We start from the raw sequence: 14,433 nt of genomic DNA on the forward strand, positions 1-14,433 counted from the left end.
TCTCATGTTCACTTCACAAATGCCAGTACATTTGACATTTGGGGTCTCGCAAAGCACAAGTGAGGCCTTTCAGCAGTATAACAGGCATTTTCTTATTGCAAGCCTTAAGTTCACCAGCTTACTAAGTGCCAAATTAAAACAGCTGTCTATGTGTATTTATTTAACATAACACACGGCTTGTTGTAATTCAACCTCAAGACCATAAAACTGTATGACACTGCACAACATCTTGCCACAACATGAAATATTGCAAAGATGAGTTGATGAGTTCAAGGGCATATGTCTCTTGTCCTTTGCATCAGCATGAAATATGTTTCTTTTTCAGGATTTATTGCTGCTACAGCACGCAGCATCACTGGGTGGGTTCCAGCTCTTAAGACAGGCAACCCAAGCTGGCATTTGCACTGGCAAAATTTTTTATGACTTAGAAAACTTAGATGGCTATAGATCCCATAACAGGACAAATTTCCAGAGCACAGAACACACAAAGCAGTTGTGAAAATGAAATGCAGCAGACCAAACACATTTCAGTCTATTATTGCTTCAGGGTTGTATGTATTTTTGTGACAATGCAAATTGAAATCCAATCCAGAGCAATGGTGTAAAGGAGACACAGCAGACCGAACACTTCCCGGTCCATTACTGCTTTAGGGAGACATGTATTTTAGTGCTGATAACACATAACAAATAGAAATCTAAACCAAAACGAGAAATATATTGCTTCTGAATGATTCAGCTACACTGGGAACATATTTACACAAGACTGAGAAGTAAGCACACAGGCTTTTTTTTCATGTTTTACTGCAACTTACTGAATCATTTAGTTTAAGCAAGAAACAGCATTTCCGCAAGCAAAATGTCATAGAAGACAAATGTAAGCATTTCCAAAGAAATATTACACACTTCATCTTCAAATACCAACTTAAAAGTCTTAGAAACTTCCCTAACAATTCTTTCTGAAGTTGTATTTTTCAGCTGTAGCTCAGTGTGACATCCGTATCTACCTTACTTTCCTAAGAACCTGCGATTACCTGATGAGCAGATTCACATCTCCTGTAAAGTACTGTACTAATTAGTAGTTTATCAAGATCGTGAGACAAAGTAATTAATGTGGCAGTAATGACAGTGGAATCACGCCGGCTGAGGGCTGGTGAAGGAGTGCTGAATTAGGCCTCTTGAAGTTCTCTCTTACTCACTGCCACGGCTCTGATGAAAACCAGTTACTCTCTGTAGGTGTTAGACCTCCACGTTATCTAAGCCAAAAAACATACATCCCTACGTGATAAAAAATTAACAAAGGGGAAAGAATTAGGCCAAGAAACATATGCTACCACTACAGAAAAATCTGAAGAAGCAAAAAACTGCTCCATACCCCAAAGCAGCTCTTCATACCTTCTGTCCTCCAGAGCCCAGCTGTGGAATACATCCCCGAAGCAATCACTCTGACCACCTGCACAAGTGGTTTATGTTATCCTTTTGCATAGCCTCCTTCCATTACACTTTTTTCCTACCACAGAAACACAACCAATTCCTAATTAGAATATCCCCCAATGTCATTGCATACCATGCCTTGATCCTTCCTGTGCATGCTGGCACAGAGGCTTCTCTGGATGTCTGGATTCTGGCCTCCCAACATGACTGCCTAGGACACCTGGACCACAGATCCCTTCTCACCAACGTAGGCCAGGAAATACAGAGTTGGCAGATGGGTTACTGACGTACAATTATTGCTGCTTCAACACTCACACTTCCAGTTCTCCCTTCTACAGGCCAACATAGCAGGCACGGTTCCCTTTTATCCCCGTCCAAATGAAGTTCCCTCATTGGCAAAACTTGGCGATAAAGAAGCTTTGGCAACAAGACAGAGATAAATGGAAAAGCTGAGTATTTTTACTGTGTAGTGGTCCATAAGAAGTCCTCATCACACCTAGCATGTAGTTTCACTTCAGGTACCCTGGAAAGAGGAAGAAAAGCAGAATCCACACAAAAGACAGCAGGCTAACAAGCAGGGCATGCTTGCCCTCAGCCAGCCAGCCCACAGCCATGAGTACTTACACCTCAGCAAAGCATCCAATGAAAACATTCACACACACAAATCCACACTCATGGACAAAAGATGTCCACTCATGGACAAAAGATGTCCATATTCATAGACAAAAGATGTAAGGCAGCATATGACCGTGAGCATCTGGCTGACTACTAAACTAGCCCAAAACAGGTTAAGATTCTAGGTAAGGAAAAACAGAAAACACACAAGGTGCCGAAGAAGTTTCACTACTATAGGGCAAATTGCTCAGAATTAACTTCTGAATACACTAAACATAAGTATTCTAAACAGGTGGCTCAGATCTTGCTAAAGATACGATTGATATTACCGAGGAGAAAGCCCTGCTGGTCTTAAGTTACCAAGTAAAATCTTTTCTGCACTGCTGTGTGTGTTAGCTCAGAGCAGCATTTCCTTCTGAGCAAGGGAGCACTCCACATCTAAGAGGATAATGATTAATCACCCAGATAGCACTTGGGTGTCAGGCAAAGCAATTAACTTTGAGTCAGGGAGAGGCCCTGCAGAGTGATACAACAGGCAGCTTTTGGCTCCAGGGAATAAAGATTCAGAAATAGGTGGGGACAAGCAGAATCAAAGCCAAAGCACGAGCTGCATCTTTCCTTATTTTACAAGTCACCACCAGCAGACACAAATGAAAGCAAAAACAACAACAGAGCTTGACCTAAAAATTATACATTAAAACCAAAGCCTTTGCAGAAGGAGAAGCACACAAGCTGTTGATCATGTTAACATTTTGTTTGTCCTCCCCTACTAAAACGGCAGGCTTGGAGCAGGAGAGGAGGGAAGCACTGAACCTTCAGGACATTAGGACACGCAGAGGTAATTACAAAGAGTGTACAGGTGTAGGCAGCCCTCCCCTGAAGCCAGAATTTTAGGATAAATAGCACCTTTCTAGCCAAGCTTTCAGATAATTTAGTAAGCACGTTCCCGTTTACTAGAAGAGAGAAACCAAAGAGAAGTCGGTGTTATTTGTGTGATGCTCTACACTATGTGAGAGCTCCTGTGCTGATTTCTGCTACACACACCAATAATTTTTCCCAGGAACGTTCCAGTTAATCATTACAATAGAAAGAATCTACTTTCTGTGCCCAATTCCTCCTCCTACTCAAGAACAATACACAGCACAAAACCAGACCCTGGTATTTGGCTCTAAATGTTACCACAGTGACCAAATCCCTGGGCTAAAAACATCCTGAATGTCTATGCGCGACATTTTGCCTTTTCCACCCCTTTCTTCAAGATCCTGAAGCTGTTGTCCAGATGTCTCTGACTTTCCATCCGAGCTGATCCAATGTGAACTGGACTGGTGAGGTCAGCAGCACCTATGATTAATGCAGCAGCAGGGAGCCTGTGAGGCAAAACTCTCAGCTGGTGAGCTCAGTAGTGAATAAAACTGGACTTACCTTTTCCCCTCAGGCAGATTCCCCATTCCTGCGCTGATATAGCTACTACTGACCTCAACAGTCCAGTAATCAAGGACCTGTAAACAAATAAAAAAGGTCACTTTTATGTAAATATTTGCTGAAGCGCGTGCTTGAAGTACAAGGGTTTGGTGTCTGCCTGTACGTCCTCCATGCTCCTGGTGGCCTCATTCATCTCCTGCCACACCACCCTGCCTGGATGTCAGGCTGCCAGGATCCATCACAGCAACCCTAAAAAAATTCACCAGCCAAATCAAGGGAGCAAGTATTTAGTGGCAACTTCCCTTGTTGTTTTTTTTTTTTTCTCCTTAGCTTCACAGATTAAACAAAACTTCCTAAATATACATCTATAAACAGAAAATTAAGGTAGAAATAACAATCAGGCAGTTATTCCTAACTGGCTTAAGATTTATGAATGTAGCACATTGACCTGAAACTTCATTATACAAAAAAAAAAAAAAATGTTAACAAAGCGTTTCTCTCCTATTCTTATACGTTCCACAAGTAGGTAGACTCCACAGTGGCACTGCCTCTGACTCGAAGCATCTAACTTCAGAATCCTGAATCCTCCTCGTGGGTCTCTCTTCACCGTCTATCCAAGACCATAGGCTCCTCATTTTCAGTGCTCCCTACTGCAATTCAGACAGATGTTCAGACCGACAGCAAAAACCTTCCAGCACATCACACAAGCAGCTCCATGCTTCAGTTTTATTTCTGGATTTCCAAAGCTGCTCCAGCTTCACTACCACAGCCCTCACTAACATGCTTAGTTTTCTACCAGTTCTCCTTTTGTATCTATATATATAAAAAAAAGCTCATCAGGAGTAAGTCATTTATTAAACATATTTATTAGCTTTTCCCTCCAAACATTTCTAAGCACCTATAAGGAAACCTTATAGGCAGCTCGGAGCAGGGCACAAACCAGGATGACTACCATCATTTTCAAGTACTACCAATACCTAGTAAATTTTTCTGTTTGATTACAATCAATGCAACCTATAGCTTCAGAATTGCAGCACTAACCTGATAGCAATGCATCAGCCACTGTAACAGTCATTAAATGACACTTCATTAGGGTCACCTACAGGTTTTCATGACTTTATCAGCATGAAGAGAAGAAAACGGTGAGACAGAAACTATAGAGATCAACCAGCAGGTTGAAAACAAAAAAAAAAATCCTACACACCCCTACTCATTAATGGTGCAGTCAGTCCAAGACAGGCTTAAATTTCAAGCTGTTGACATCTTCAGTTATGTATAAGTTCAAAGGTCATACCTGGTAAACCGAGAGCAGGAGTGCTACAACTATGAAAATATACCTAGAAAACTACCAGAAGTTACTAAGCAAGATAAAAAAAAATAAAAAAAAAAAAAAAGTGGTAATAATATGGAAGGATATCCAGCTTCTCCATGTTCATGGAGGAAGTTGTTCCCTTAGGATTTCTCAGGGCACTCCAGACAGCCCTGGTGGGGCTAGTTTTCAATATATATATATATATATATATATATATATTCTTTTGTTTTATTTTTGTCTTCTTGGCTGAAAATCCTGGCCAAGAAATTTGAGAACTAGACCTGTTATGAATAATGAAAGATACATGGATAGAAAACTAATATGAGAAAGATTTGCAAGTAGATTTTTCAAGGAATTGTAGGGCCTTGTTGTCATTCTCGTACAGATTGAGTATTTGCAGAATGGAGAATTTCTCAAGAGCAATCAGAAATTAAAGTCCTTTTTCTATTGACACGTGCCAGTGATCTCTTCGGATGAGTTTCACTCATGGCTGCACTTGCTGGAACATGTTCCCAATTTACTGCAAGACTGCAATCCAGATCGTACGGGCAATACGAGGTGTGTGATACCAGGCATGCTCTCAGTCCTTTTCAATTTGAAACTCATTGGACTGGGCTTCCAAATCAGGACAAGACAGCAGAAGATTCATGGCCACGCACAAAGATGTTCCTAAAACTCAACCTTCCTTTTCCAAAGCGATTACGTCCATGGGCTCACTACAACCACAGCTGCTGGCTTTGCCTTCCTGAAAGCTCACAGCAGAAGCTACAGTGGAGAAAATCATGCACATGATGCCCCAAGCCAAATGAGATTTTGGAAACAGAAGGGCTGTAACTCCATGTTTCTGCCCAAGACAGAAAAGGTTAGCCTGCAGAAAATTCCCACTTCTGAAAAAGATTGGAAACTGTTGCCTTACGGCTGCCACTGAGAGTGTAGATTTCGTAGAATATTTAAGTTTGTCTAGACTATGAAAATATGGGCTACTGCCAGGTGAATCTCATTTTGGGCACAAATTTTGTTCTGCACAGCAGGTCTGCCACCGTTTCTGACTTCTGTGTGCGTGTGCCTAGATCAACCATCACTTTCATACTTACCTAGCTGCAGGTGCTCAGCTGGCTGCTTGTTACATCAGAGAGCCCCTCAACGCTCCTGCTTGGCAGGAGCCCCGTGGAAGTTCAGGGCTTCTCAAACATATGAAAAGAGACCAAAAAGGCCCAGACCTGAGGCCTGAAAGTGCCTCCTGGGGAAGCCCTGCTTCTCCCTTCAGGCTGCTGGGTCTTGCAGAGGACCTTTCAGTCCCCATGCTGCAGACCTCAGGGACCAGCGGGGCGGGGGAGCCTGCCCGAAATGCCTCAGGACTCAGGAGCGCGAGCACTCCCTGATGTGAAATGCTCGCTAGTGAACGACGAGCTCTGAGGCTGCTGCCAGGTGCTGCTGGAAAACATCAGCTCTAATGAGGGCCAAAAAGCCTTTCGGATCAGCCACAGAGGGAAAACCTGCTCCAGAGAGGTACTCCCTGGACTCAGCAGACAAATTACACAGAGAAATCAAGAGCAGGGGGAGAAGAGTTCAACCAGGAGAGCTGGGGTGACTGCTCCTGGATATAAGCAGCTGGAAAACCCACCTCTGGGGAGGATGGAGAGGGTGCTTGAGGGATCACTAAAGGACAAGGCTGTATCAATAAATACTCTTTTTTTTTTTTCTTTTTCAATCCTCACAACTGCTTCAGTGTCTGAGCCTCCTAACCCAACAGCCACACAAAAAGAAGAAAACTTTGCTCCTAAGCAAATTGGCATGGGAGCGATCCCTGGGCACGGGTGGCAAGGAGATGCTGCTTGAAGGGGAGGACACCAGGAGTGAAAAGCAAGACTATATAACCCCGCTGCAGAAGACAAAGGCTTTTAACATCCTTGCTATTTAAATGAAAGCCAGCTAAATAAGAGCCTAAAAAGAGGAGGGAACACATTTACTAAGGGCACAGCTCAAAGCTGATCATGGCCCACGTGCAGCCAAGCCAGGGGCTGAGAGAACAGCACACACGTTTCACTGATGTAAGTGAACGTGACTTGCAAAGGAAGAAGGCACCAAGTCCCTGAGCTGAGAAACCCAACTTCAGTGACTGGGTATACAACTACTCAGAGCGAGAAACCACATGTGAAAAACTCACCTTCAGAAGAGGCATGCACTTTGACTGAATTCTTAATAGAAACACTTACCTAAAGCCTCCCACAAAACACAGGAAGGTCAGGAATGGAGAGAAAAGAAAGGTGGGTTTTTAAAATCTTGATTTCTTCTCCAAATATCATAAGCAAAATGCATTTTACACTCAAGTTACAATGTAAGACCTACAGAAGGACAGGTTAGCTACAGTTGTGAAATGATTGCAACCCTCATCCAGAGCTGTGTTGCCCGAGATCTCCACAACACATTCACTACTGCTTGCCTTGCTCTTTGTCCATAGGCATAACCATCACGTAAAGAAACTGAAAGGAAAACTCTCCTGCATTTCAGTGGTCAATGGTTTTAGGCCTTCAGCAGCGAGTGTCCCACAGGATCTGGCCTCTTCAGGAGCTTCACACCAACTGTACAGTAGTTGATAAAAACTCAGCTCTTCACCACATACGACAAAACTGTTCATGAGGCCCGTTACATTTCCACGGTACCACAGTCACAGTGGTCTGGTTTGAGTTCAGCCATTCTAGGTAGAAATAATTGATTTTCGGGGCTTCCTGAAACACAAAAGCTCACCGTACTTTGATGGAACAATCCCTAAGATTTCTAAAATGCCCCATTTTAAAAGAAACTAACATACCTAGAAATCCAACATATTCTATAAATATATTAAGAAAAAAAAAAAAAAAGGAAAAAAAAACAACAACATTTAAGAACATACAAATACTGATAATTAAATAAGAAAAAAATCATTAAGAAAACTGTTTCAGCACCCACTTTCAGTATTTCTATTTTTTTTTCCCATCACTTCTCAGGATGCAACTGAGTAAGTACATACTAGTATGCTCAGAATAAAAATGAAGTGCATATTCTAAGGGCTCGTAGCAGAAGTCAGCGGCTAGCATTTGAAATCTGCTGCTTGGGCTGTCCTCAGATGCCCTCCGTTGTACCTCTTGCGATGGGGCTGGGTACAGGCTTCAGCCAAACAAGTTACTTAAAGCCAAGAGCTGCAGCCAAATGATTTAACACCATCACACTTGGTAAGTGGATGGCACCATCCTCTTCTTCCTGCAGCAAGCAAGGCATTTTGGAAATACGGTCACCTGTGGGTATCCGTGTGGGTTTTTCAAGACACGTAAGGAAATACTTGTGTTTAACCCCGTAAGTTTCCTTCAAGCTGCCTTTCTTACGAAGAGTAAGAGTACCACAGAAGTTGCAATTTATGCAACGTATGAACTGGATGTGTTGTTTCAGCATGAACAAAAAATAGTTAAAATACAGCAGGGAATATGCCTTGATAGCAGAGTAGCAGTTTAACCAAGTACAGGGAAAGTTATTTTACGAGATTTCCATGCCTCAATTTCAAGGTTTATGAAGTATGGGATTTTTATTATTTTTCTTTCGATTAGATAAAAACAACAACAAAAAGCCCCAAAGGAAAAGAAACACATGCACACACAGGAAACACCCTTATAACTTTAAACAATTTCTGGAAGAACCAAAAGATAAGAACCAAACATTCTCTTAGCTATAACTCACTGTGTATACAGCCTTATTCTGAAATGGTCTCCAAATATTTGCCAAAGGAGGCAATATTTATGTATAAATTGCTGGTTTTTTGGTATTACACCACCAACAATGCAGCATCTAACCAAAGAGAAGCAGAGCCAGTGCTTGCTGCACATCGCAGCACTGTGCATAGGCTCCAGAGCACACAGCATTAGAGGACTTCAAAAGATAAGGTTTTTCATCCTAATATATCCCTGGTACTCTGCAAGATCGCAGCTGCAGGCAGAAGCTAACGCACCCTTCCAGTAATGAACCAGATCTTCTTGCCCAAGAGCCAACAGATCGAGCTTTTATGATGCACAGAGCCAGCTCCTGAGCACACACAGGAATTTAGGCAGCTACGGAGCCTGGAAACTCGGAGGAGCATCTCTGGTCAGTGGCGGCACGGAGCCCATCCCAGCAGCAAGGCCGCTTGTCTGCCACTCCCCACCATCCCCACGGCAACCTTATACTTACAAACCATTGTCTCCAGAGTCAAAAAACAGCCTGTGAATCTCTGGATCGAAAATTACAGGCCTCTGCCACAATGTATTTGGGAGCTGAGGGTGTATTTCTCCTCCAAAATGTACCAAGAAATAAACTCCTTTAAAACTGGTTGAAGTCCACTCATAAAAACAGACTGAAGATTTCAAGCTTCCCATGGCAGGATGGAGGGGGGGAAGAAGAGGAGATTAACCTGCAATTTTCCAAGAGAAAAACACACACCTGAAAAAAGCTCTGTAGTACACTTCAGAAGTAAAACAACAAAAAGCATTCCCTCATCTTGATCGCACTGGTTATTTTCCAATACTTCCACATCATCTGGACTACCACATATGACAGGGCTCACTTTTTTTTTTTTTTAACCACTGTAAAAATAATATAGAGCTGTGTTTACCTGATGCAAGCACTTTAGTTATACTCCGTTACTTTTATTTGCTCCTGGCCCTACGTCAGCAGGAGCCAGTCCCATCAGGGGAGCCCTGCACCATATGCCAGCCATTTCCCCTCCTGCCCGGTTCTGCATAGATCCTTGTTACCTCTGCTCGGGAAGTGACCTACATACACAATAAAAAGATGCTCCAGGAACACTATCTATGCCATGGTCAAATACAGCATGTAAAACAAATGCTAGACATTTTGGATAGCAAGCAAGCAGTGAGCTTCCTTGCTCAGTGGGCTTGCATTGCAAAGATACGCCCCGAACAGCAAGCTATGCACTGAGCAAGAGAAAATGCTGAGGAGCTGCTCATTAATTGTGTACCAGCTATTCCGCATGCTGAACGAGGCAGGGGAATCTAATCATGCAACTGATGATTGTACATTATGACAGCAACCAATACTGCACAAGTGAGCTTAATTCTGCCACTTCCTAAACTCTGGGTAGCTTCAACAGCTTCCACAGCTGGTATCTAAGTTTTTTTTGAAAGCCTGATCTGGGCAGCAGGCTACCTGAAACACCATGCCAACACCCACACTCATCAGCTGCGCACTTAACTTTGCATTATCAGATGCAAAAGGTCCAAGTATGCTCCATACCGACGCAGTTCTTCCCAGCTAAGCTCACACGAAGCACTACCAAGCCCCTGCGATCCAATTTTTCAAATGTTTGCCTTTCGCCCACGTTTTTTGTAACGAACATCCCTCCAAATGTTACATTCCTGAGAGCAGGCTCAGCCAAATTCCTGAAGAGTCAGGGACATCAGAGCTGCTTGGGAAGCAGGGAATGATGGCTGCAGCCTTGCTCCTGATCTGTTTTACTGCAAATTTTCTGAAGAACTTCAGCCTGGGATGGACATTCACCCACTGCATTTCTTGAACTTTGCATTTAAAAAAACAGACTTGAAGAGACCTCAGCTTATTAGCTCACTCATCATGCTGGATGTGGTTTCCATTTCTGGCATTCCATATATTCTGAATTTACAACTGGGGGGAAGGGAAGGAACAACACAACATGACTGCTTCCAGCCATAAAGACCTGCTCAACACTTGCAATATGCAATATATGAGGACTCTGTTTGTCCTTGAGAGAAGGTCTTTATTTTCCAGAAATATCTTCTCTAAGTGCTGGGGAGAAAAGGAGAGCTCTTCTGTCTACAAATAGCTCTGTGGAAAATGGTAAGAAATGGAGAAGACAGGTGAGAGATGTTGATCATTTCAGCCCATGCCCTGTGGTTTTCATCCTTCAGTTTAACCACAGCCCTTTCTAAATCACAGCCGCAGGAAAAAAGCCCGCTTTCTCCCACAGACACAATCAGCACAGATCCACGCTGTACCAGATAGGGCTGAACAAAGTCACACAGGCAACCACCACTCACTCCATCTACTTTCAGAGCTCCCCAGTACCGCACGTAACACAGTAGCTCAGTAAATAAATGCACACGTATGGAGTGCAACTCTTGTTGGGCAATTCATAGAGTGCTACAAGAAAGACTTCGAAAACTTCTCAAATTATACACAACAGTTTTTACTGATTTGCAGTTTATTTCCTGCCCCTACCCCTTCCTGCCTCTGCATTTCAGCAGCTGGCACTGCAACCGAAGCGACGCTTCACCGAGGGATCTCCTTAAACCAGGGCTAGGAGGCTCTTGCTTGCTGTTGGCAGCCAAAGGAGAGAGAGAAAAAAAAAACTGGTTAAAAGTTCCTTCAGTTTCTAACGCCTTCATGAAATTATCCAGGCTCCCTCTGGTGGAGGATTTAGTGCAGCATTTAACAACGGTGAACGCCGTTTGCTGCATGAGAACAGTTTTCAACCCCAATTTTTTCTTTTGTAAAATAAATCTGATTAGGATTTGACTCTTGTGGTGTTTCAGTGACAGCACTCTAAGGCAATGCTTTGTTTTCAGCCATGAGCTCTACCACACAGAAAGAAGAGCAACCTCTGATAAAAAGGAGGAAATAGCACTTTTTTTTTAATTATTGTATATAAATTAGTGTCTTTGTGCTCCAAAATTCTCAGGACTGTTCCCGGTCCTTACATCAGCTTTCCAGACCCCAGCAAGCAACCACCTCTCTCCCTGATGTGTGTAGGGAACAGAGATCTCTCTCCCCAGGCCACACATGAGGTCCTTGGCTCTACAAAACAGCAACCCCTTAGCTCCCACTTTCCACTGTGATATTTTATACATTAAGCACCGAGCCTGACATCCCTCAGAGGACACCACTGGCATTTATTTGCGCCACCATAAAACAATTCAAACAGGCCCATGCACCCTGCTGAGACATACATTCACAAAAGTCAAGCAAACCATCCCCTTTCCTCTCCACTCCGTCCACCTCCAAAGATGTCAATGTAACTGGTTATGATCAACAAATAACATGAGAAGCTTTTTAAGTGCACAAGAGGGTCCCATTTGGTATTTCAGTAGCTACCACTAAACATAAGGACACCCTCAAAGAACCCATTCTGCCCCCTGACATCATAATTCTGTTTTCTTGTCTCCTAAGCGTTATAGAGGTTATCAACATTTGGCAGTCTGAAGCCTGGATTTAAAGTATAAAGGGGGTAAGGGGGTTAGCACTTAAAAAAAAAAAAAAAAAAAAAAAAGGAAGAACTAAGCCCCCAGTTTGGGGTAGGAAAACCGCAAGTGAAAGATGTCCCTTACGGCACAGGAAAACCAGCAGGAGCCCTTCTGAGGACGGAGCCGATTTTATTTCCGACAGCCTTTATTATGACTCACTAACTTCTTTCCTTAATAAGACTACGAGCTGCATCCCAGCTAGCGTGTTTACAGCATGCCAGAGGATTCAAAAAAATCATTCAATGGTTAAGGAGCTGAACACAGTTAACTAGAGGAAACCAGTCTAATTCTTAACTTGTCCTCATGCTTTTAGATAGGGAGGGCTGCAAGGCTGTAACCAGACAGATTTACTTCTTTTTTTCCTTTCTTTTTTTTTAGATACTATATTGCAAGGACTTTAAACACCCTCACAGTGCCTCTCCCTGATGATGAATATCACCCAAACTACAGCCTGACTGGGAGGCAGCTGAAGAGCAACCAAAATCCTGGGGATATTTAGGATTTACTCGGAGCAGAAAGGAGTCTGAAAGCTCGGAGGAAATGCTCCCCATCGCTTCAAGCTCTCTGGGACAAGTAGAGCGAAAGTTTTAGCAGAATCAACTCCTTGTGAGTTACACAACGGGTACAGGTGAGCGTGTTCTGATGTCCTTAACAAAGCCCAAAGCCTCCCAAAGCAGATGTCTTTGAAGAGAGGCTGCTGCCTCACCGCTACTACCTGATTTTGTCCCCACAGCATCCCCTGGGTGCCCCATAGCATCTACAGCCACGCAGGGAGCGGGACGAGAGGTATTTAGGGCCAAGAAAGCCGGGCATGCTTTCAGCCCCCCTCAAACCCACCTTACGGCGTGACCCCCCGGGCTGGACCGTCAGAGATGGGGACCCCCCCCTCCTCCAGCAGCCTCCCCAAAACCCCACAGCACCCCGGAGGAACCCCCCAAAACCCCACAGCGTCCACCTCGGCGCCCCGCAAGCAGCCCGTAAGGGGGGGTCCCGGCGGGTCGGCCACTCACCGATGCCCAGTCCCACCACCACTCGTCCCCCCAGCAGGGTCTCCTTGTCGCGGGCGGCTGCCAGCACGCCAGCCCCCGCCGTGAAGAGGCCGCTGGCCAGCAGGATGCAGGGCCGGCGGCCGCACAGCCCGTTGAGGACGCCGCCGGCCAGGGCGGAGAGAGCGGCGGCGCCCACCGTGCTGGAGACCAGCAGCTCCTGCCACAGGGCGTCCAGGTTGAGCTCCCGCTTGAGGAGCAGCAGGGCCCCCGACACCACGCCGGTGTCGTAGCCGAAAAGGAAGCCCCCCAGGGCGGAGAACACCGACACCACGTAGACGAAGCCGGGGGTCTCGTCCTGCTGGAACTGCCGCCGAGCCGCCCGCTCCAGCTCGGCGCCCGACGCCGCGCTGTTGAGGCTGGAGCACGACTCGGCGGCGATCAGGCTCCGCTCGCCCGCAGCAGCCGCCGCCGCCGAGCCGGCGGCCCCCTCCGCCTGCTGCCGCCGCCGCTTCTCGCCCATCAGGTTGCTCAGGCTCCGCAGCGTGTACTCCACATTGTCGCTGGCCTTGCGGGACATGGGACGGCCGCCGCGGGTCCCGCCCCGCCCGGGGGCAGGGCAGCGGGGACGGGGGAGGCGGGCGGGCGGCTGCCGGGCTGCTGCGGCGGTGGCTGGAGGGGCTGCTGCCGGTGGTGGCGGTGCTGGCCCTGCCCGCCCCTCCCGGGCCAGCGCTCAGCCGGGTCGCATAGCCACACTTGAGAGGAAGTTGCCGCCGCTCCCAGCGCCCGGGCGGAGCTGGAGGCGGGGGCGGGCGGGGACAGCGGCCAGCGCGGCCCGGAGGGAGCCAGGGGCCGCCCCTCGCCGCTCCGCGCAGCCGCCCGGGGCCGCGCCCGCGCACTGAGAGCCGCCATGGCGCCGCCCAGCGCCTCCCTCACCCCCATCATCGCCCTCATGGCCGGTCCGACGGGGAGAAGCCGCCCCGTGAGGCGCCCCGTCCCGCCGCCCGGCCATTTTGTCGCCCTCCCCGCCGCGCCTTTCGGACCCGCTGCCGAGCGCCGGTCCGCCGGTGCCTCCGCCTCACGGAGCCCCCGCTGGGGAGCCGCGGTTAAAATCAATAAAGTCGGCCGTTTGTGGAGCTAAATTGAGAGTTGTTTTTTTTTTTTACAAAACCTGTGGTGTTGTAAAGCGCCGAGTGGTCAAAGTGTGTGCGTGTGTGTGTGGTGGGGGGGAGATCTAGGGCAATCCTTAGTGTCAAAGAGGAACAGATTTGTTAGCGTGAAAGAGGAAGAAAAAATAAAAAATCTTAGGGATTTTTTCATGTTTATTCGCAAAAATGAAAGCGCAGCGTTTTGGTAATCCCATCTTCAAGCGTTTTTATTTGGGGTTCTCACCGGGATAAAGATGAAGGTTTAAATCAGACGGAAT

The 14,433-nt window shown here is 46.0% G+C and overlaps 1 protein-coding gene across 2 annotated transcripts in view; it reads right to left on the reverse strand.

Annotated features, from left to right (window-relative positions):
• The window catches only part of SLC2A13 (solute carrier family 2 member 13), a 156,002-nt gene extending 141,863 nt beyond the window's left edge, over positions 1-14,139 (reverse strand). For both annotated transcript variants that reach the window (XM_082774947.1, XM_082774946.1), the window contains exon 1: positions 13,032-14,139. In XM_082774947.1, coding sequence (XP_082631073.1) covers positions 13,032-13,587 — 556 coding nt within the window. In that variant the 5' untranslated portion in view covers positions 13,588-14,139. The remainder of the gene's footprint in view (positions 1-13,031) is intronic.
• Between the last annotated feature and the right edge of the window lie 294 nt (positions 14,140-14,433).

The sequence above is a fragment of the Aythya marila genome (genome assembly GCF_965140915.1).
Source record: "Aythya marila genome assembly, chromosome: 1".
Taxonomy (NCBI): domain Eukaryota; kingdom Metazoa; phylum Chordata; class Aves; order Anseriformes; family Anatidae; genus Aythya; species Aythya marila.